Here is a 23,831-nt window from a genome sequence, read left to right as displayed (position 1 = left end):
AAAAAATAGGATTTGAAGGCTCCAATTTGTCTATTAACGGGTATTTTCTTGTGCTGATCGAGCAAAAATTTGGTTAAAACATTTTCAAAGGAAGTTTTCTGTTAAAAGTTCTTATTGAAGAGGGCAATTTGTTCCATTTTCGCACGCTTTTCAAGATCAAAGATTTGTTACTCCACCTCATTTTCGTTCTCTTTTTTTAAAAAATTTTGTTTTGTTCTCATGTTCTGTTTAGCATTATGGCGACTAGTAAACATTAAAAAATTTTTGGATCTTTCCCAGTGTCTTATATCTGTTTGCGGCTTCATTAGGCTAACTTTTGAGATAAGCAATTCGGCTGGCAGGATACAATCCTTAATGAGAAGATCAATGGAATGGCAACTCTAAGAATTAGACAATAAAAATTAGTTGTCCAGAATTCGCTGCTTTTTTTTACAACATTCATATCCAAATTCATCACAGTTCTGCAAATATTGTACGTAATATTTGTCCAAAGTATGAAGTATTTTTCTGCTGTAGCGAAGCGTAGAGTTGTGACCGGGTACAAAATATACGAAACTCTTCGTAATTTTCTCTAAAAAATCATAATATGATAACTATTATATATGAGAAAAATTATGTTAATCTTACAGTTATCGCATAAATAAACTTGGCTATCGTTCAGGTGTCATGTATAAGAGGCTGCTTTCGACAATCATCGTACAAGAGTTCCTGCAAGAATCAGACTCCTATTCTGCGAGAATCCGGAAAATTAAAAAAATCTTTTCGATTAATTGGAGATTCAAAAATGCTTATCGTGCTATACTTTGCAGAAAACAAGAGTTGGTTTTTTCAGCTTTATGTTTCATTTATTCGCACTTGTTTACTTTCTTTGCTTCAGGTTCCAACAACCCGATTTCAAATTCTTCGTCAGATCGTTCTCATTGTTGTCATTGCTGTCATCCTTCAAGCTGACGTCCATGGGAGACGCCATCAAGATTGAAATAATATCAACGAACGTGGGCTCTACCAGTGACGTCATCAAGAACTGGATGATATAAAGGAACGCGGGCAGAATAGAAAGCTTTTTTGTACTGTGATTGTAGTCCGAAAGAAAGTTGCATCAAGTTCATCTGAAGGGGGTTCCCTAAAAACGCAAGAAACAGCGTGATTGTGTAGATGAAGCGTAACCAAAAACATATGGGGGGCTTTTACCTATTGCTTTTGTTGCTTAATTAAAACATATAAATTTTATATATTAATGCCTACTTTGCTTTGTAATTATTTCTGCTCAATATAAAAATTAAGCTAGTGTTTGAAATAAAAAACTTTTCACCTGACCGTTGTTTTTTCAGAGACTTAATATTGCTCAGGCAAGTCCGGAAAAGCTTCCGGATAAAGAGCTGAGAAGGCGTTTTTTTTTACTTTATACTCAAACAGAAATTGTCCCCTAGAATAAATAAAAAAATCATACTAACTCAAATATAAAAGTTCTTGCAAATATGGTGATAAGTGATATGTGTACGGGAAGAAAAAAATCAGACCCTGGATTGAGATCTCTGGAAAAAGATCCCAACCCAATGAAAACATGAGAACAGTTTATTTTTTCACTCTTGCAGTCTTACACCTTTTTCACTCGAGCTAAATTTGAAATAGGTCTTTACACCCTATCCCCTGTCTTCGGGGGTAACTTAATGATAAGAAGTCGTCCTGAATTAGCATTCCCAGGTTGGTTTTATGTAGCCAAAGTACTGTTTGGACTTGGGGATAGTGGATGGGAATGCAGTTTGTTTCATCATTAACTTTCTGGGTCGGAAATGAAATAATTTCATTTATTCAGTTTGAAAATCAAATCAACAAATCAACAATGAGTTTCTCGCTGCAATTAATAGATCGACTGGTCCATTGGACATTATTCAGATTCAGACTCACATTTTTGTTTAAATCGATTGCAAATACTGACTTTTCGAAACCGGAATCTTATTATTTTTTGAATAGATTGTTTGTTAGGTTTTTGAATGGCAAAAAGGCTTCTTTATAACGTTGCTGATAGATGCGACGTTTTTTTAAAATGTTGAGGCTACTGTCAGGTCTGTGAGTACATAACCCTCCTCAAAATATGTCGGTTTTTTCCTTACCTTTTGAGAAAATTTTCTCCTATACGTAGCCACATTTGAGATTACGTTAACTATTTGCTACTAACTAAAATTGCTTCGACAAAGTAAACGGAGTTGACAAATTAAGATGTGCAAAAATCGAATGATTAAAATGGTTAAAATGAAATTATATTTAATCATGAAAACATAGTTGTTTTCAAAGACTAACGATAGAACTAACAGTGAGAGAATATACTCAACTTTGACCTCTAGCTGAATATGGCTAATTGCCAGATTTTACTCGATCTGAGCACGGATGACTTCACTCAGCATGAACTGACTGATATATAATCAGCATGTATAAGGCTCATAAATAGTCTGAACAGGGGAAATTGACAGTTGAAAATTTCGAACATGAGAAAGACCATAAATGATTTTAAAAAAGGCCGCGAACGCTATATGTTATTTTGATCTGCTAAAAGGACAACTGTGAGATTATGGGTCGGGGTAGAGTTAAGAAGCATTGCAGATTAGAATAGAACATAGAACAATATAGTTCGGGCGGGCGGGAGATTGGTGAGGTATAGAGTTTAAAAACATTGCAGTTTAAAATAGAGCATAGAACTATGAATTCGGGCAGAGGGGGATTGGGAATGTTATCGTGGGCGTGGAGGTGGGCGTAATGGTGGAGATGGAGTTGGGGGTGGAGTTGGGGTCGGAGTTAGGGGGGAGCTGACCGCAGAATGAGCATCCAGTTTGGTGGTCGGATCGAATGAGGTTACGGGTCGTTGGTGGCAGTCGGGGGTAGGGGAGGGAGATGGTGTCAGGAATAGTTATATTAATGACTTAGTACACTCCAGGTTCTTCAAAATGTTGTTTATTTCAGAGTGTTGTGTTGTTGTTATTTTGATAAATAGCGTTTATGATTTTGGTTTCGGGAAGTTTATTCATAATGGCAAAGCAGTTGTTTATCCATGTAGAGGTGACTGCTGACTTGTTCGATGCCGATTGACCGGTTGGGTTTTTCATAAGGCATTTGGAAAATACATTTGTTAATCAGATTATTCCGTTTACCATTTACCTTTCTGTGGACCCAGAGCTGGTTGAGATGTTTGTGAAAGTGTCCAGAAAAAGAAAGCGTTAGCCATTATGCCCGCGCTCCCAAATCTTAAGCTGTCAAAGAGAAGGAGGAGTTGAAGGAGGAGGAGGAGGTGAAGGAGAAGGAGGAGGAGGTAAAGGAGGAGGAGGAGGAGGAGGAGGAGGAGGAGGAGGAGGAGGAGGAGGAGGAGGAGGAGGAGGAGGAGGAGGAGGAGTAGGAGGAGGAGGAGGAGGAGGAGGAGGAGGAGGAGGAGGAGGAGGAGGAGGAGGAGGAGGAGGAGGAGGAGGAGGAGGAGGAGGAGGAGGAGGAGGAAGAGGAGGAGGTGGAGGAGGTGAAGAAGAAACCGGGACTTTGGTCGCAGTGAGTTTCAGCGCTGTACCATTGACTTTCAATTTTAACCAGTACTGAACCAGGCAAATAGAAGTTTGAAACCTTTTGCCAGTCTGCGCAGACTCAATAATGCAACATCCCAGTCTGTCTTTTTTCTTCGCAGCATCATTTACATTATTGGTTAACACTGCACAGAATGTTTTACATCAGACTGTACATACAAAGAACAAACAGACTGTACACAGCAAACTTTGAAAATTTCGAATGATTGATGTCATGCATGAATTTTTTAATATGGCGATACCCGAGCTATTATAGCTTAACTTCTACAAACTACACCACAATTAACTCGCACATCGACCTCCACCGACCTCCGCCGACCTCCACCGACCTCCGCCGACCTCCGCCGACCTCCACCGACTTCCGTCGACCTCCGCCCATCTTCGACCTCCATCGACCTCCGCCGACTTCCGACCTCCACCCACCTCCGACGACTTCCGACCTCCACCGACCTCCACCGTTTCCACCTAAAAGATGTGAATGCACCAATGTATTAAACCCGTGGGGTGTCAATCCCAGTGTTAATCACTCTATTTAAGTTTATCTTTTTCCAGTGTTTGAATAGTAAACACTCTCGATGTCTCAACTCAACTGTTTCTCAGTTTATTCTTTGCGCAAATGGTATTTTCTTGCCTTGACAATGAGGTTCATAACATTTGTTCACTTTGACACCTATTCGGGAAAAATCCAGTCCCACCTTTGGCAGGTCAGGAATGGTGGCGCTGCAATGGGACGCCATACCTGCTCCTCAGGAAGTAAAACAACTCGGGAATTGCATACCCAGCCACATTCAAAACAGATAACAGAAACAGAAAGCCCCATATTCAGAACAGACACTAACTGAACAATCTGAACAAACTAGCTATTTGGATTATATAATTAATTAATTAACTATTTGATCATGATATTTGGATCAATTTTAATTAAAGTTCTTTTCATTTACTGTTTTCCGCGAGCATGATTTGGTGTTTTAGACAGATAAGTAAAATGCAACAGAACGATGCTAGAAGCCATTCTTGAGATATAACAGAACGATGCTAGAAGCCACTTGAGCAAACATTAGCGCAGGTAATTATGTTCAGTTAAGAGTAAGTCGGTAATTGTCTCTGCCAAGATAAAAGACAGGCGGTATTTTGTGCTGTTACACTTGAGGTCATATTAAACACAGACTAAGTAAAAGCTATGCGAAGAGTAATGACTCATATGACGCGCAAGTTACAGACTATAAATTGCAAAGTCGGACATGAGCAGAACAATGATCTGTACAAAAAACATGCTGTAATTTTATATTGCTAAGCTCTGTTTTGATATGAAAATAATGTCCGGGAGGTGTTTGAGCTGGATTAGTGAACTCGTTGGATTTAACGTTTAGAAATTCTTTTTTCAGATCTCAGTGTTGATTTGTTTTAGTTATTTATTTTTTTACTGTTTGTTTACGATTGTTTTATTTTTTGTTTACTGTTCTTTAGCTTAATGTTAACCGTTGTTTATTTGAAAGTTGATAGCGTGATTTCAAGGACTTTAATGACGTTTGATGGATCAAGTCATTCAAACCTAAAGAATTGTAACGGACTCTTTAGTGGTACCGATCAGCTACAAGTCCACGGAGTTCCAAGATTTATGATTTCGTGGCCTTAATTTTTTTGGACTGGCTTTCATAATGATTCTTTTCTGCATCTTTTGAATTAATTTCTCACAGCCTTGATAATTTTTTTTTCATGCTCGATAGAGCATATTCTTATGAAAATTTTAATATCAGGGCGCTAAAGTTGCAGATTTACATGTGTTATAAGTTAAGATGATTTTTATTATGTGTTAGAGTAATCGCTTAGGATAGTTAGTCTGTTCATGATGAGTGAAGAATGGCAATTTGTCATGATCAGATGGAGGTCATTAGGTTACTCAGATAGAGAGCAGAGTTTGATAAATTACATGTCTGACTCATATAGTTTGTCTAGAAGAGTTCTGTAAATTGAAAACTGGTTAAAAGCTGGGGACAAAAAAAACAGACTGGAAAGTTTTTGATTAAAAGCTGAATGAATCTCACCAGTTAGAAAATAAAATTTTTGAAAAAACAACAAAGCGGTCTTTGTTTCATCCAATTACAAGCAAATTGAACTTTTTTTTGAAAAATAAAGAAGTTAAGAACCTCCTCTAGTTATAAGCTGTTAAAAGTTTTTTTTCAAATGCTCTGCAACCGGCCGGTTATTTAGTGTACTCATGAGATTCCTCTTTTTCGACGTATTGTGTTATGCATGGATTGAAAGGATATGAAATGCTTATTGAAAGTATTAGAGGCGAGTGTCCTATTCTACTTCTTTGCACTCAATTCATTCAACCCCCATCTTTCAACAAAATATCATTTCACCTCATTATCACTTCACCCCACAAACTTTCACCTCAAAGCCCGACGTATTCATTTTTTTGGTTATTAATGCCAAATATTTTACGCCGAAAACTAAATTCAAATTATATAGAGTATTAATATCGGGGTGAAATGATAAGTTTTGAATTTAATTGATGCGAAATGACAAGATGTCGAGTATTGCAAGCATTAGTCTGACATGTTTAATTTACACGTGTACGTCAGTTTGGTATCTGATTTAGTTTATTTCGATCTATTAATGGATAGAATTCAGATAGTATGTTATTGTTTATTCTCCTTTTTTGGAAAATTTTGCTTGCATAGGTCGATTAATGTATGTAATTGGATCCATTATTCAACCTATGCGAGAAAAACTTAAGTGTCACGTAGAGAACCTCTAAAATAGTTAGTTTTACCCTCCTAATTATTTTTAGCATGTTAATAAAGGGACTTATTTTTGGACGCTAACTTCGAAAGTTGATAGCGTGATTTCAAGGACTTTAATGACGTTTGATGGATCAAGTCATTCAAATCTAAAGAATTGTAACGGACTCTTTAGTGGTACCGATCATCTACAAGTCCACGGAGTTCCAAGATTTATGATTTCGTGGCCTTAATTTTTTTGGACTGGCTTTCGTAATGATTTTTTTCTGCATCTTTTGAATTAACTTCTCACAGCCTTGATAATTTTTTTCATGCTCGATAGAGCATATTCTTATGAAAATTTTAATATTAGGGCGCTAAAGTTGAAGATTTACATGTGTTATAAGTTAAGAGGATTTTTATTATGTGTTAGAGTAAGCGCTTAGGGTAGTTAGTCTGTTCATGATGAGTGAAGAATGGCAATTTGTCATGATCAGATGGAGGTCATTAGGTTACTCAGATAGAGAGCAGAGTTTGAAAAATTACATGTCTGACTCATATAGTTTGTCTAGAAGAGTTCTGTAAATTGAAAACTGGTTAAAAGCTGGGGACAAAAAAAAAACAGACTGGAAAGTTTATGATTAAAAGCTGAATGAATCTCACCAGTTAGAATATAAAATTTTTGAAAAAACAACAAAGCGGTCTTTGTTTCATGCAATTACAAGCAAATTGAACTTTTTTTGAAAAATAAAGAAGTTAAGAACCTCCTCTAGTTATAAGCTGTTAAAAGTTTTTTTTCAAATGCTCTGCAACCGGCCGGTTATTTAGTGTACTCATGAGATTCCTCTTTTTCGACGTATTGTGTTATGCATGGATTGAAAGGATATGAAATGCTTATTGAAAGTATTAGAGGCGAGTGTCCTATTCTACTTCTTTGCACTCAGTTCATTCAACCCCCATCTTTCAACACCATATCATTTCACCTCATTATCACTTCACTCCACAAACTTTCACCTCAAAGCCCGACGTATTCATTTTTTTGGTTATTAATGCCAAATATTTTACGCCGAAAACTAAATTCAAATTATATAGAGTATTAATATCGGGGTGAAATGATAAGTTTTGAATTTAATTGATGCGAAATGACAAGATGTCGAGTATTGCAAGCATTAGTCTGACATGTTTAATTTACACGTGTACGTCAGTTTGGTATCTGATTTAGTTTATTTCGATCTATTAATGGATAGAATTCAGATAGTATGTTATTGTTTATTCTCCTTTTTTGGAAATTTTTGCTCGCATAGGTCGATTAATGTATGTAATTGGATCCATTATTCAACCTATGCGAGAAAAACTTAAGTGTCACGTAGAGAATCTCTAAAATAGTTAGTTTTACCCTCCTAATTATTTTTAGCATGTTAATAAAGGGACTTGTTTTTGGACGCTAACTTCGAAACATCGTTGTTTTTGAAAATCAGTTCGAAAAATTGAAGGTTGCTCCCTGTTTAATCAGTTCATTAAATCTTCATGCATGTATCATGAACCAGTTCAGTGTACCGGAATTATTTATGTCTGATATCTTGTCTACCTTCAGGCGATTAGATTGGTCTCAGTAATAAAGAAAAACTTATACAAAGTCGGAGTACACACAACTCTGAGCAATTTAACATATCACTGTCGTATAGATTTAAACTGAGTTTATAAGCAAAAACTGTTCTGTTTTTACATGGAGCGCTTGACAAAAATCTCAAGTATGCACATTTGATCATGTGACATGGTTGTTACAAACTAAGTGAAAAACTCAATTTTCCATTTTTTGGATAAAAACTCCGTACAACAGTTGTTGATAATCTAGAGATAGATAACTTTCTGTGTTGCTCCAAACCATCTATTCAACGGTAAATCAATCTTATTTCTAAGTTGTTAAAATGAATATATCTCCTCTTAATTTCTTTTCAACTAATCTTTGAATTATTGGTTGCTTTTATGCAAATGCCTTCAAAAATATTTTATTTTATGGGTCCCAATCTCAGGCGTAAAATTCCGATCACTGAGTCAACTGATTTTCACTTACAACGTAGATGTGTTCTAAAAAATAATCATGCTCTCCAAAATTTAATTGGACAGAAAAAAAGAAAACGTTAGTTGTAAAAAACGCCGAGAGTTGTAAATGGCATTAAAGGCCGCGGCGTCAGAATTTGCGGGTTAAAAAACAAATTGCAAAAAGGAGGCTTGGTAATGTGCGTTCGCATATAAAGTTCCGACCCCGCTCATCCACATTTTTCACTTAAAGAGATAAAAAAAATTAACATATCCACATATCATTCAACAAACTACAAAATGAATAAAACAATCTACATTAGAGGGCCGATGAGACCCGTGACTACCAACATATGACTACCAAAAATACGGCGATAAAAAACAAATAACTACAAATATTAATTACGACCAAAACTCGTTCGTTTTTTTGAAAACCATAAATAACCAAATCAAATTGGCATCAGAAAAAACTTATACTAAAAGAGATTAACCTGTACTTCAATGGAAAAAAATTGGGACTATTCCTCAGTGCGACTTGGTAACAAGTCAGCAAGAAATGAGCAAAATGGCAAAGTTTAACTAAACGTTGCTTTTTTGATGAACAGAATTAATCTCAAACTGATTAGAAACATTATTCATCAAATGAAATCATTGGGAGATTATTTTAAAGCTCCATAGAGAGCTTGCATTATCCAGGATATGTAATACGAGTACAAAAAAAAACGAGAATTACAGGCAGGAAATTTGCAGGAAACATGTTCACGAAAACGATGTACCAGCCAATTAAACATTGATCTGTCCACTAAATACATACATTTTGCTCTTTTTTAGCTGACCAGATAACCGCCCATTATTGTGGTACTGTAAAAAATAATCTAAAAAATGAGCAAATATGCAAAAATCAAGAATATTTTTTGAAAGCTGGTTGTACAAAGAACAAATACTATTTGAAGAAGATAAAACCTTTATCAAAAGCAAATTTTAGTTCAATGGATAAAGTATCTGACTTATCTATAGAGATGCTAAGCTGAAAATTAACAGAAATTAGATTGGCAAATCTCAGAAAACTATTGTCTTTTTAAAAAACAAAAATTTTCGTAATACATAGTAGACGTAAATATCGACTAAATGAGTAGGCATTTTATTTCTCAACTTTTTCGAAACTAATTGCGCTTGTTATTAGCGGGACTAAGTAATAAGACAATAAAATATTAATAGATACGAGCCAATCAAAACAAATTTCACAAACAACTTTACGAAACCACAGTATTGAAGCCATTAAGTTTTAAAAGGTAAATGGCGAGAAAATTAAATCCTCATGCGCGCGAGAGAATTAACTCTTCATTTTTGTCTTTATTGAGCCTCTTAAAGACTCTTTGTTAAAAGACTATTTCAAATGGAGAGCAAAAAGAACCATAAAAATCGAAAAGTATCGAAATTTCACAAAATTCTTTCTGAAACAAATTGTCTAAGCCCTGAAGACATCAGTCAAAACGTTTAATCAACAGAAAAAGTTTCGTTTGTTTCAATAGAACTTTAAAGGGATCTCTGAATAATGAGATTAATTGCGAAAACTATACAACATATACAACATTGTAAAACGCATAAATAAACGCAAACCAAAACGAAATGGGATAAGTTGAAGAACAAATTTTTTTAAAGAAATTTAATTTGAAGGTCAATAAAATTTTGGCTACATACCGATATCAGTTAAAAAATTTATTGCTGTATCCATAGTTGTGCACTAAGACTTTTATTAACCCAATTTTTTGCGACAAAAAAACAACAAAAACATACCAAAAATTAAAAAACTCAATAATTTTCATATGACAATATTTTGCATACGACCCACTTTTTTGCATAAGACAAAAACAATTAACAACAAAAACATAGCAAAAAAACAACAAAAATAAACGAAAATCTGGAAGAGAACGGTGTGGCCGCGCTTAAAACCATATGCTATGAAAAGAAGACATACGTTTAGTTACAAAATTAGTAACGCATTTTACGGTTACGTTGTTAGGTAAAGTGAATATTTACCATAGAAACAAAAAAAAATCTGCAAAAATGGGCAATTATGCACAAAAATCACTAAATCTTGTCTGAAAAAATCGTTGTACCAAAACCAAGATAACGTCTTTGTAAAACATCCGCCACAAAATTAAAAAATAGTTTGTATACTATGAGAAGTAACGTTTGAATTGTATTGACTAAGATGAACCTAAAATTTGAGAGAAATAATATAAAAAATTTACAAGTTTTGAAAACACTGAATTTTCATTACAACAAAAACATTCATCAGAGACATTAGGTAATAACCGAATGCTCATAAGAGGTTCTTTTATTTTTCTTGAGGAGGTAGTTTGGTGCAATGAATGGTTGGACCTTGTAATCAGACTGCAAAAATAATAACAATTGAAGGCAAAACACAAGAGTTTGTCTGAAATTTTTTAAAATTCGTCTTTAAATCCGAAAAAAACCATTATATTCTCTGAAAACAAAACAATGTCTACATTCGGCTTCGTTTTTACGTAAAGGGGAGTTACCATTAATGGTGTCGTGCATAAAAAATTGTAAGTAATTAACATAAAAAACAAGCAAAACAAGCAAATCCATCCCTGCTTTCGCCGCGCGTCATTCAAACTGCTCGAGTGTTCCAATTGTTTCCGATTTACACCAGTTGTTGAGTGCAGTACTTCGAATATTAAAAAAAAATGATGCTTTTTGTATAATTATCGACTTCAATTTCAAAAAAAGCGGCAAAGTTTTAAATCAAAAAGATTTTTTTGGTGCACAGACTTTCAACTAGTTCTCTTTAGGAGTTTCAAGAGGTTGTATCAGCGGTTTGTAGATCTCATCTTTCGACAAACTTAAACAAAGTGGACCGAAATAGCTTATTTTTGCAATTTTTGAAGAAATAGGACTGAATTTAGAACATTTTATCTAAATTGTTAGCCAAAGAAACTCCAATCAAACAATTCAGCAACGCTACTCTATCACTACCATTATCGCTGTGGTAGCAATAGCACTCTACCGTTAAAAATTGCAACATATTCTAAATAATATTAGCATAATTGTGCCAAATTTTGGCAAAATTTGCTGGAATGTGACAAAAACTGTCGAATATTCGCAAAACTCTAAACCTTGATATCTCCCGGTAAATAACGAAATTCGAAAAAACCTTTTTAATTCCATAGTCTGAGATTTACGTGCTTTTTAGTGATATCACTCACAACTCTCACGATGATCATATCGATCGGCCAAAATTGTCTGAACAAAAAAAAACCATTTGAGTATATAGTTCCTCCCTCCCCACTAAAGGGGGGTCGGAACTATAACCTTTATTTGAAAAATGTGTTGGTGTTCAGTTTTTCAATTAGATTACATATGCCAAGTAAATTAAATTGTTTGAAAAACAAATCTTGTTTTAGTTGAAAGCCGATTTGAAATGCTTCGACAGATTGTTTTGATTCTGGCCATTGTTGTCATCGCTCAAGCTGATTTTCTTGGGCGACGCTATCCAAATTGGAATAATATTAATGAGCGTGACCTCTACCAACGACGCCATCAGGAACTGAATGCTGTGAAAGAGAGGGGAGAGATTGGAAAGCGTTGTTTCGATGACGGGGGTTGCGGGCCTGGTACACAATGCGTTATGTTCTACTGTGCTCCTAAGTAAAAGTAGCAATACGGACGGATATGTGGCTGAATTATTGATAAAAAACAATGGGCAAATAACTCAAAAGAACATACCTTTTTCCTATATCTCTCTACTAACTATCTCCTTAAGCTTATTGCTTACTTAAAAGAACATATCTGTAAATATTTTATATTACTTTATACAAATTGAAGCTTGAGTTGAAAAATTAGAAACAACAGTTAAAATTTTTAAGTTTCTCTCTGTTTATGTGTGAGAAAGTATTTTTATGTTTCAACATAATTGTTCATATATCGCATCGGCTGTTTTCATATCATGATTTGATCATATGTAATGGTACGTGCTCTGTAACTTAGAGAGCATACTTTATCGGGAGCACAAATGCAGACACGGATTCCGATAAGCTAACAGTATTTTACAGTTGCCTTATGTTTGATCACATATGGTACTTCATCAGCCTATCTGCTGCTGCTCACTCTCCGCAGACTTTGAACAATTGAATTGTCTCATTGCAATGTTTTCTCAAGAGCAAGATTACAATCTTTACCGGCTCTGAAACTCTGTTTGGAAAAGATTTTCTATGGGTCTACTCTTACTATGGCTGTATAAATGGCTAAGTGTTTATAACTTAAGTTGGTTCAACATTATATCCACAAATTTTTAGAGGTCAATAATTCTTTCAAAAAAATTTGTAATAGTTAAAAATCATACAAGTTTTTTTCAATATTTATATTCCAGAAATATTCAGAGCATATTTTGTGCGAAAATTTGGGGTTCTTCGGAAAAAGAAAAAGACGAGTTTAGAACATGCCATTATGATTCCATTAGCTATTTGTGGTGATAGATATTTTACATACGGTTGAAACAGTCACTTCTGCTAACCACGTTTGTACTTATAAATTCAAGTTGTAAACAGTTATTACCCACAATGATGAAAACGTGTTGGGCACTTTCGAAAAAAACAGCTTTTTATGAAAAGAAGTCAAACCATAAGTTTTTCCAGAAAACTCGATGTCTTTAAGATGTCTTCTTCAGAAAAATATTTTCTTGCTGTTAAATGTTTGCTCAGTTTTTTTCAATGAAGTTTATTCCAGATCATTTTTATCAAAAACTGGTTTTAAAGAAAAGTATTCAGACGATCCTAAAATGAACAAAAATAGTTGAAGGTGAAACTTCAGCAGGCCATACAAAAAAAATATGAACACAGAATAAAGAAAAAAATTGCAAGAAGGAATACCAAGTTGAGCTGAATTCTGAAATTTTTCAAATGGAATAATCAAAAACAAAAGTGCTTAACAATTACTAAACAATATTTTTTCATTATGAAGACATTCTTTTATCAATGTATCTAGATTTTCTGGACGTATTATTTCTCTGATCTAAGTGTATTTCACACAAAAAATTCACTTGAATATTTTTCAAAACAACTTTGAATGAAATCAGGAAATTCTGTAAACATAATATATCTAAAAAATATGATAGCGAGAAAAATTTTTGTGGATTGTTTTTGTTTTTAAGTGCTGACAACTAGCCGTTTCTGAGTTAATTACGGAAATAACACGATCGTTACCCATTAGAAATTCCCAGGGTTTTTTTTTTCATTTTGGGCTGAGAAGACATGGAGTTTTCCAAATAGCTTACGTCATTTTGTACAACGGATTCCTCGAGATTTCTGATGTAATTATTTTTCAGCTATTCCCTGCAGCCACATATCTGCATGCAAATGTCTTGAACTGCCAGAAAAAAGCAAGAAAAAAGCGTTGTATAATGCAAGAAAAAAGCGTTGTATGGGTTTGCACATGTTATGCAAATATATATGAAAACTAGCGCATTGAAAACTGCCTCCTTTTTAATAGACATTGCCACCTCAGTAACTTATTTGAAATCATGAAAATAATTTTTTTTTTGGGGGGAAAGTTTATCAGCTATATCAGGATCAGATATGTACTTTTTGAGTTGGTCAGACACAAAACTGAAATTAGTGATGCCAAGTTAGAATAGCCCCAATAACCTAATTTAATAATTTAAAACAATTGCTTAATAAGAGTTTGAGTAGTTCCTATTATAGCCCGCAGCTTATTGGTCATGCAGCCTATAGAGCCCCCCCCCCCCCCGCAATCATGGTAGTTATACGATAATGGGTGTCCCGCTTTTTCACCCCTATTCATTTAACCCCCTATCATTTAACCCCGATTTATTCACCCATGTATCATTTAACCCTTCTATCTTTTAACCCCACTATCATTTCACCCCGATTTTAATCCCTATAAAATAAGGATTACTATGGGTGGCTATTGGAACATAATGAGTGGCTATAATTGCGTGGGTGGGGGCTATAATGGTAGGGACTCAAAATTTTAACGGTGATATGTAGAAAAAAGTGTTAAGCAAATCAGATTACGGGTCTAGCATTTCTTTGAAAAAACAAGAAAAGGTATCACCTGACGACTGGAGAATTGCGTATAACCACAACAGAGTTTATTCTTCAGAACATTTTTGCTACCCCCTCCCCCATGCTTATAGTGGGTATATGACCTATACTCTCCTACAGTACTTTTTCTTAATATTAATGTGGTCTGTTGTAACGGGGTGAGTTCCCGCAGAGAGATTGGCAAGAATCTGAACAAATAATAACTGCATCTAAGTGGAAACCTCAAAAATGTATTGAACGAAATGAAAAAGTTAAAATACATATTTGGCAACCCGTTTTTAATGAAAAATTAAGTGAAATCTACTTCCTCGAACGTGTTGACTGATACTGTAAAAAAAAAGAACGGCTGAAGATTTTGAAGAAAAATTGGAACGAATGACGAAATTATCCTTATATATGGAGTCACTAGATATATTTGGTTGGATCAAGCACCTTGTCTTGAAGCAAATCCAGTAACCCGAGTTTGTGCTTCAATACTTTAATAGAATATGAGACCTTTTTTTTCAAAAATTGACCTAAGAAACTAGCTAAAGCATTTATAGCAAAGATATTACAATATTACTTGTCTCTATAGAAAATGGCACAACGTAAAATTGATGTATTTAAACTCAATTTATCCAATTACACCCCATACTGTGCTGATAAGCAAAATCAATTTCATAAACTTAAAAACGGTGGATTTCTCATTGCTGTCACTGCTCTTAGATGTAAGACTTTTGTTGAGACCGGTACTTGCCAAATACCTACTAGACATATTCAGCAGAACTCTTTCGGAAGAACAGACGAGAATAAAATCCTTTTGAAGAAAGAAGTCTTCAACAATGTCTAAAATTTTCACCGTAAGAAATATACCCTAAACGCTGACTTCACCACAATTGTTTCATTCATATAAAATAGAACAAAAACTGAACGTCTTTACAAATAATTTGCTCACAAAGCAGAGAAATTGTCCTTGGAGTTGCCTCAAAATGCGGAGAGACCAATTTTTGCCAATCAGTTTACAGCTACGTTTTTGCCCGGGCCGAGGCGTCCACCCGTATTCCACCCTTATTAAGCGAGAATAAGGGTGTAAAGCAATTTCCACTCTTAAACAGCGGGGAAAAAGTGTAAGGGTGTAACTTTGAGGAAATTACACTTTATTTAAATTCTCTACACTCTTTACTCCACTCTTTACATTCTTTACTCTTTTCTTTTTACACTCTAAAAACAAGGCGACTCGGTAATGTGCGATCGCACATAAGATTCCGACCCCGCTCATCCACAATTTCGGCTTGATTGTCTACCAAATGAGGAACATAGAAAAACCCAATGATACAAGCATTTTTTTTAAAAAATTGGTGTATGAGCGAAAAGAGAGTCTCCAACGCAAATAACTGTTGTGGAGTAAAAATGGCGCATTAGATTGAGATCAGCAAATATTAAGAAAGCGAGTCAAGACGAACAGCAAAATCAAAAAACAGCAACAACAAAAATTAATTAAATCAAAAACTTCATGTCCGTTTTAAAAAACAAAACTTAATAACATAGTCAAAATAGCGTCAGATAAAACTGATATTAAACAGACAAACTTGTAATGCACCAGAAAAATAAGGGAGTAGTCAATAAAAAGGCTTGGTAACAATTAGACAATAAAGAACAAGAACAGTAAAGTTGAAAAATTTGCTTATTTTTTTTAAAACAATTAATTTCGAAATATTGAAGACCATTAGAAATCAAGTAAAAGATCCCATAGGCGTACGATTATCAATGCTTCCATAGAGGGAATTAAGAGCTGCCAGTATTTAATTTTTTACGCGGTTACAAAAAGCATATATAGACAACAAACAAAAAATCAAACAAAACTTAGCAGAAAACGGTTTCGAAACCGTAAAACCATACTATGGCCATCAAAAGGTGTTCAATTGCAATTTCTGCAACCACCGATAATGTATTATTTGACTTCTCATTAATGAAGCTAAGTAACAAGTAGACAAAAATGGAAAACAGAATGCAAAAATAAGTAACACTTTAATTTTTTTTCGAAAAAAAATATTTCCAAAGACATGAACGCCAGTAATTACAGAATAAAAAAATTAATTAGGTTCAAAATTTCGTCCAAAAGAAGCCCATGAGATTTGCAATTATTCAGAATATGTCTACAAAAAGACAAAAAATCAAAAACTAATTTACTTTTCTTTCGTGTCGAAGCCATTAAAGTCAGCGAATTCTTTAAAAACATTAGGTTGTGTGACATTAACCTCCTTTGAAACCTTTCTTTTACAACAATAATGTCATAATTGGCCTGTAATTAACGAGACTAGATAACAACCAGACAATAAAAGGAATAAAATTACAAAAAAGTTAAAAAGTGTTTTTTTTTTAAATTTAGAAAACAATTGTTTTCAGAAACATGAAAGCTATCAGCTATCTACTGAAATCAGAATATCGTCTCATCTATTCTTCCATAAAAAGGCAAGGAAACCGGGTCATTGTAGAGTTAAATTTCATACGACTAAAATGAGAAAGTAAAAACGGCAGTTAAAGACAATATAAAAAATGAATTTAATTTTTCGAGAAAGTAGTGTCGAAGCCGTTAAAATCATAATCTATGTCTTCAAGCATTTTATTATTATCGATTGTGTCTTATTTTCAAAACCAAAAATGTTATATATGAACTGTCAATAACGTGATAATGTGACAAGCTAGAAAACGTGGAAAATGGTCAAATACCTAAAAATTAAGAAAATTTGAAATCTAGTTGTATCAAAAACAGTAGCCATGACTTAAGGCGTAAAACCTCAATAAAGATTGCATTTGGTTTCAATAGAAAGAAGAAGCATTCTTTTATTGCGGACAATAAGCTACAAATTGACCAAAGAAAGAGAAAAAGAGATGCAAAAGTTCAATAAGTCATTATTTATTTGAAAATCAAATACTTTAAAAGTCAAAACGACCATAAGCTTTTAAGTAATCATTTAGATACAATAATGTGGAGCTAATTAGGAACCCAATTGGAACCATCATTAGTGAGCTTTTTTTGAAATGTTCTGTTATTTATTTATTGTAGAAGAGATCGATTTTTTTTATAAAAAAGACCGACTGTTTACAATCCGAAATATTTTTGGATTATACCAGTCAAAGATTGGTCCCAAACTAGCCCTGCTAATATTGTTTCTTCTTTTAGAATACTTAATTATTCGAATGTTATAGCTAATGATTTTTTGTTAGTTAAAAAATCAAAAATAGGTGCTGTGTTTGATAATCAACGAATAATTTTAGCAAAAAACGGCTAAGTTTTAATTACAGAGCACTCTCAACGGACTTTGAAGTAAAAAGTCCCCCCTTGAGTCTACAAAATTTGTGTTAGTGGTGTTTGGGTCTGTACTTCCTGTAAAATTAATCAAAACGGACTAAAGAAACTTTTTTCGTGCTGTTTTTGAAGAAAAGCCTTAATTTTGAAATATTTAGCCAGAAATTTTGACAAAAAAATAAAAATAACCTACAATATTCTTTTTTTTGTTTTCACAAACAAAAATCAACAACACTTTCATAAAAAATTAACAAATTTTAGCAAAATTGGCGAAGTTTTATTCAAAAATTCCGGAAAATGTGAACAAATTCTCGCCGGAGTTCACACTATTTTCTCAAAATTTAAACCTCGATAACTCCCTGTAAAAAATGAAAATTGAAAAACAATCTTTTTAATTCCATATTCTACGCTGGACAAGCTTTCTAATGATACCAGTCTCAACTCTCTACGATGAATACATCGATCGGCCAAAATTGACTGAACAAAAAAAACCCGTTTGAGTATATTGTTCCTTCGCCCTCAAGAGGGGTCGGAAAAATTACATTCTTTAGATGACTTTTTAGTAGGGAAAAAAGTGGAAGAGTGTAAATTTAAAGAAATTACACTCTTAGAAATACACTATAATTTTAAAGAAATTACACTCTTAAAAATACACTACAAATTTAGAGAAATTTTACACTCTTAGAAACACACTACAATTTTATAGAAAATTGACACTCTTCGAAATGCAATAGTCCGCTTTTTATTCCACCTATTTGAAATTAATCTTCAAATTACTCATGCTAACTTTATTCATGTAGCTTTAATATCAATCATTTTAAAGTAAGCATTTATGTTTAATCATATCAATGATTTGTTTCGAGAAATCTCATTCAATCTCATGTGACATACTAGTTTTTACAATTGACCAAAACAATAAATGAGTGTATTGACTTAATTATTAGATCTTACGAGCCAAGAAGAACTGTTCATCCACAAACTCTTCCTGTTTGGATCACGTTGGATTCCTGTTAGCATCTCTTAAGTTTTCTAATGTGACTTCAAACACAATAATCTGAACAAACCAAGCACTTACCAGATACAAAAAACAGAAGTTAAAAGTATCGGTCTTAGCTGTGTTGGGCGTAAAACCGCAATAAAGATTGCATTTGGTTTCAATAGAAAGAAGAAGCATTCTTTTATTGCGGACAATAAGCTACAAATTGACCAAAGAAAGAAAAAAATAGATGCAAAAGTTCAATAAGTCATTATTTATTTGAAAATCAAATACTTTTAAAAGTCAAAACGACCATAAGCTTTCAAGTAATCATTTAGATACAATAGTGTGGAGCTAATTAGGAACCGAATTGGAACTATCATTAGTGAGCTTTTTTTTGAAATGTTCTGTTATTTAATTATTGTAGAAGAGATCGATTTTTTTTAATAAAAAAGACCGACTGTTTACAATCCGAACTATTTTTGGATTATACCAGTCAAAGATTGGTCCCAAACTAGCCCTGCTAATATTGTTCATTCTTTTAGAATACTTATTTATTTGAATGTTATAGCTAATGATTTTTTGTTAGTTAAATAATCAAAAATAGGTGCTGTGTGTTTGATAATCAACAAATAATTTTAGCAAAAAACGGCTAAGTTTTAATTACAGAGCACTCTCAACGGAATTTGAAGTAAAAAACTCCCCCTTTGAGTCTACAAAATTTGTGTTAGTGCTGTTTGGGTCTGTACTTCCTGTAAAATTAATCAAAACGGACTAAAGAAACTTTTTTCGTGCTGTTTTTGAAGAAAAGCCTTAATTTTGAAATATTTAGCCAGAATTTTTGACAAGAAAATGAAAATAACCGACAATATTCTTGTAATTTTTTTTGTTTTCACAAACAAAAATCAACAACACTTTCAAAAAAATTAACAAATTTTAGCAAAATTGGCGAGGTATTGTTCAAAAATTCCGGAAAAAGTGAATAAATTCTCGCCGGAGTTCACACTATTTTCTCAAAATTTTAACCTCGATAACTCCCTGTAAAAATTGAAAATTGAAAAAAAAATCTTTTTAATTCCATAGTCTACGCTGGACAAGCTTTCTAATGATACCAGTCTCAACTCTACGATGAATACATCGATCGGCCAAAATTGACTGAACAAAAAAAAACCCGTTTGAGTATATAGTTCCTTCGCTTTCAAGAGGGGTCGGAAAAATTACATTCTTTAGATGATTTTTTAGTAGGGAAAAGAGTGGAAGAGTGTAAATTTAAAGAAATTACACTCTTAGAAATACACTATAATTTTAAAGAAATTACACTCTTAAAATACACTACAAATTTAGAGAAATTTTACACTCTTCGAAACGCAATAGTCCGCTTTTTATTCCACCTATTTGAAATTAATCTTCAAATTACTCATGCTAACTTTATTCATGTAGCTTTAATATCAATCATTTTAAAGTAAGCATATATGTTTAATCATATCAATGATTTGTTTCGAGAAATCTCATTCAATCTCATGTGACATACTAGTTTTTACAATTGACCAACACAATAAATTAGTGTATTGACTTAATTATCAGATCTTACGAGCCAAGAAGAACTATTCGTCCACAAATTCTTCCTGTTTGGATCAGGTTGGATTCCTGTTAGCATCTCTTAAATTTTCTAAGGTGACTTCAAACACAATAATCTGAACAAACCAAGCACTTACCAGATACAAAAAGAAACAGAAGGTAAAAGTATCGGCCTTAGCTGTGTTGGCAAAACCGCAAATTTTTTACCAAGGAAAACTTCTTGGTGCGCTGGACAATCAGAAAATCAAGCTCTTAAAAAGTTATGGAAAAACAGATTTTTTCTTGTCACTATGATCAGCAAGCACAAATGGTATTGATTTGCAAGCACAAATGGTTCAATCAAACCAATATTTTCACTGATTCCCACATTTTTTCGAAAAGAAATCGTTTGATACACTGTATGCGAGCGAAATATATCCGGGACAAAGTCAACCAGTAGTGGTTCAGAGTTAACATGTCCACAATGCTCGTCAACAGCTGATGAAACTACAAACTATTTTGGATGTGACAAATATGGCTGGTGGCTGCTCCACACATGCACAGAGCATGCACGGAGATTCCAACTGAAGCGTTCACAGGCATGTCCACCGAAAGTTTATTCTGGTTCTGCTATTGTTGCACCAAAAACTTGAAGAAGATTGCGAGATTTAACCAAACCAGAGAAAAGAAAATCAAAGAACAGACGTAAACAACCGCTTGGAGGAAATCAAAGAAGCTCTGTCCGACCTAAAAGCTAAGTCAACTGATATTTCTTCCCCAACCAAAACTATTTAATGTCAACAATGAAAGCTACCCAAAGATAGATACAATTGAAATTTCTTGAATAATAGTAATATCATTGCAAGCAAATTTAAAGTATTCGAACATTATGCAGTATGAAATTAAACAAACGCAGCAAATTATCAGTTATCTGGTAGAAAATGAAAACGCAGTTTCGAATATCAGAGATTAAGTAAATTTATCAAACCGAAATCCAAAACAAGGTCGCTGTTGGTGACCTTCAACAAATCCTGTAAGGCAAAGAGAGTTCTTGCGAATGCTCGCAAAATCAAGAACTACATTTAGGACAATAGGACAAAGATCTTTGCCTGCAACTACATGACCAAGGCGGAATAAATGAAAAAAAAATAATATCTGTTGAGACAAAAAAAACTGATTAACGAAGAAAAATACCTGCGCAGCATTTTTGGAAATTTCAGCCATAATTGTTCTTATGATTGTAAACAATTTCTTGGATCTCAATTTCAAACAAGGGTCCGAGGAAAATCTAGAGTCATTTGTAGTTAATATACGCAGATTTTCGAACATTTTTTTGATCAGAAAGAAGCGCTTGTAACAACACGTCAAAATATGTAGGAGTTTTCATTGCTATCGAGAATAGTTTTGGCTGTAGAAATTTTATATTTTGTAACAGCATCAATAGAGCCGTTTTATCTCTCAATTTTACCACCGGAACATTTTATTTGCGTGTTTTTATGGCGTGTTTTTAGTTCATCAAATCACATTCCTCATTATATATCAACTCAAACACGACATCTACTGTTTGAGAAAATCTTTACACTGTCAACGTTCTACTATTTGACAATTGCTTATGGTGACCTCAATCTAAAAAAACTGATGGGTACATATAATCAGCTACGAACAAAGAGAGAGACACTTTTGTGGACTCTGTTAGTTTTTTCAGCTATCAGCAAAGCATTATTTTGTCCTACCGCAGCATCAGGTATCCTCAATGCCGTTCTATTCAACAAGGTAACAGACGTTTTATCCTGCAGAAATATTATTCTGGACCTTATTTCGTTGTCGAATCATGATGAAATAGCCCTTAAAGTAAGAGTCGAAATCCTGAGCTCTTCTTATTTGAGGTAGGCAAACTCAAATATAAATAACACATTCTATAAGGCTAGATTTGATGAAATAAATAAAGATATAAAAGATTTACCGTTTCTTGGGTTTCTTGGGAGTAACATCAATGTTTTGCACCAACAATGGTACGATTGCATTAGACCCATACTCTTTTGAAAATGTTCCAAACAGGAAAAAGCTTCTATCTCAATTGCCAACGCTAAAATGCCTATATCAATTGCATTTAAAAATCTTGCGACCGTGAGAAGAAACATTGGATAAAACTTACAGAAAACAGTGATTCTAGAAGGCATTGCTGAAACAGTGATTGAAAAAAATGAAGCAGAACTTGAATAAAAATTTGCAGCAACCCGACCTACTGAAAAACATTTAAAAAACTACAGAAATTTTTAGGTTGACTGCGATTCAAAGTGCTGTCTCCATTAAGAACAAAATAGCTAATTTTTCAGTTCTTCAAGAATCTCTCTCATCAAAAATAGCGATAAACCGGCAAACAAAGCGCTCGGATTTTTTTCATGCTAAAAGAATCTCACCATGCCTTACACCGGGACTTATATTAAAATTTTGGAAACCTAGGGTTTTTGCCGGTTTTGTTATGCGGAGTTTTTGTATTTCTAATGTAACAAAGACCGAGTTACTCGAAACTATTCGGATAAGAAGTTTAAATTGGATCAACAACACCAGCAATAGCTAAAAAACAACTCTATATCTGGAGTTACAAGTTTTACTTTCACGGAATCTCTTAGGGTCATTCCAATTTTAACAATAGCCGATTTTTTTGTTCGAAAGGTCGACTACTAAATTTTAGGTGGCATCATATTAAAAAAAGTTCAACAAAAAAAAGTTTAACGAAAAAGTTCAACGAACTAAAACGTGTCAGCAATACGTGGAAAGTTTTGCAGCAACCATAGACAAAGAAAAGGGACACAGTCCCCGCGGCTGACGACACCGAAGGTCCAAATCCTTACCAATGCCACTAATTCTTAGATTGGAGGCATCAAACATAACAAAATACTTGTATCAGATTTCTGTCGCAGAACAAAAAATTAGCAGCAGAAAAAAGGAATTTTCAATTAAAGTTTAATTGATTTAACAAAAGTGAACGTTTTCGAACCTTGTTTTAGTTGTTAGTTTTACTTAAAACTGATTCATCATCGAATAAAAATACAATCTGTGTATGATACTTGTCATTGAATATATCTATAGATTTTTACAAATTGAGAAAAAGTAACAATAAATTTTTGAAACTATTCAAAGACAAAATTACTTTTCTATTATATTATTTACATTTACTGCACCAAAGAAAATTAATTTTTTTCCGGAGTTTTTGAAATTCCTGGGTATTTTGTTTTGGTTTCCTGAAAAGAAGTTTTTACTCTCAATTCTATCTCTTGTTAGCCTTCAGTTGTTGGATTTAAAAAAAACACCAATTATCATGTTAAAAAATTTTTTGTTAAGTAAAAGTAAAAGTTAAGTAAATTTTGCATTTGGACTAATACTTCAAAGAAAACTCGCGTCTCGCCTTGGTAACCGTCGAGCGTATCTAGCATTTGAACGTACAATTTTCTTATGTAAATTGCTTCAATTGTCATTAGTTTTTCAACCCCACGACGTACGTTGAGAATGTCCCTTTCATTATTATGCGCTGTACCATAACATTCAACGAGGTGTTGTCCCACAGGGGAATATCTCTTTTCAAGTTCC

At 33.7% G+C, this 23,831-nt stretch overlaps 1 protein-coding gene across 1 annotated transcript; it reads left to right on the top strand.

Annotated features, from left to right (window-relative positions):
* The first annotated feature begins 7,481 nt into the window (after nucleotides 1-7,481).
* On the top strand, nucleotides 7,482-12,228 carry LOC142337171 (conotoxin Vc6.6-like). Its single transcript, XM_075386279.1, has 2 exons — nucleotides 7,482-7,485; nucleotides 11,761-12,228. The coding sequence occupies exon 2, from the start codon at nucleotides 11,778-11,780 to the stop codon at nucleotides 12,006-12,008; it is 231 nt and encodes a 76-aa protein (XP_075242394.1). The 5' UTR covers nucleotides 7,482-7,485; nucleotides 11,761-11,777; the 3' UTR covers nucleotides 12,009-12,228.
* Nucleotides 12,229-23,831: the final 11,603 nt, after the last annotated feature.

Source organism: Convolutriloba macropyga, chromosome 3 (assembly GCF_964194025.1).
Source record: "Convolutriloba macropyga chromosome 3, txConMacr16.3, whole genome shotgun sequence".
Taxonomy (NCBI): domain Eukaryota; kingdom Metazoa; phylum Xenacoelomorpha; order Acoela; family Convolutidae; genus Convolutriloba; species Convolutriloba macropyga.
Note: the sequence above shows the minus strand (reverse complement) of the source record. Positions and strands in the feature narration are given on the sequence as shown.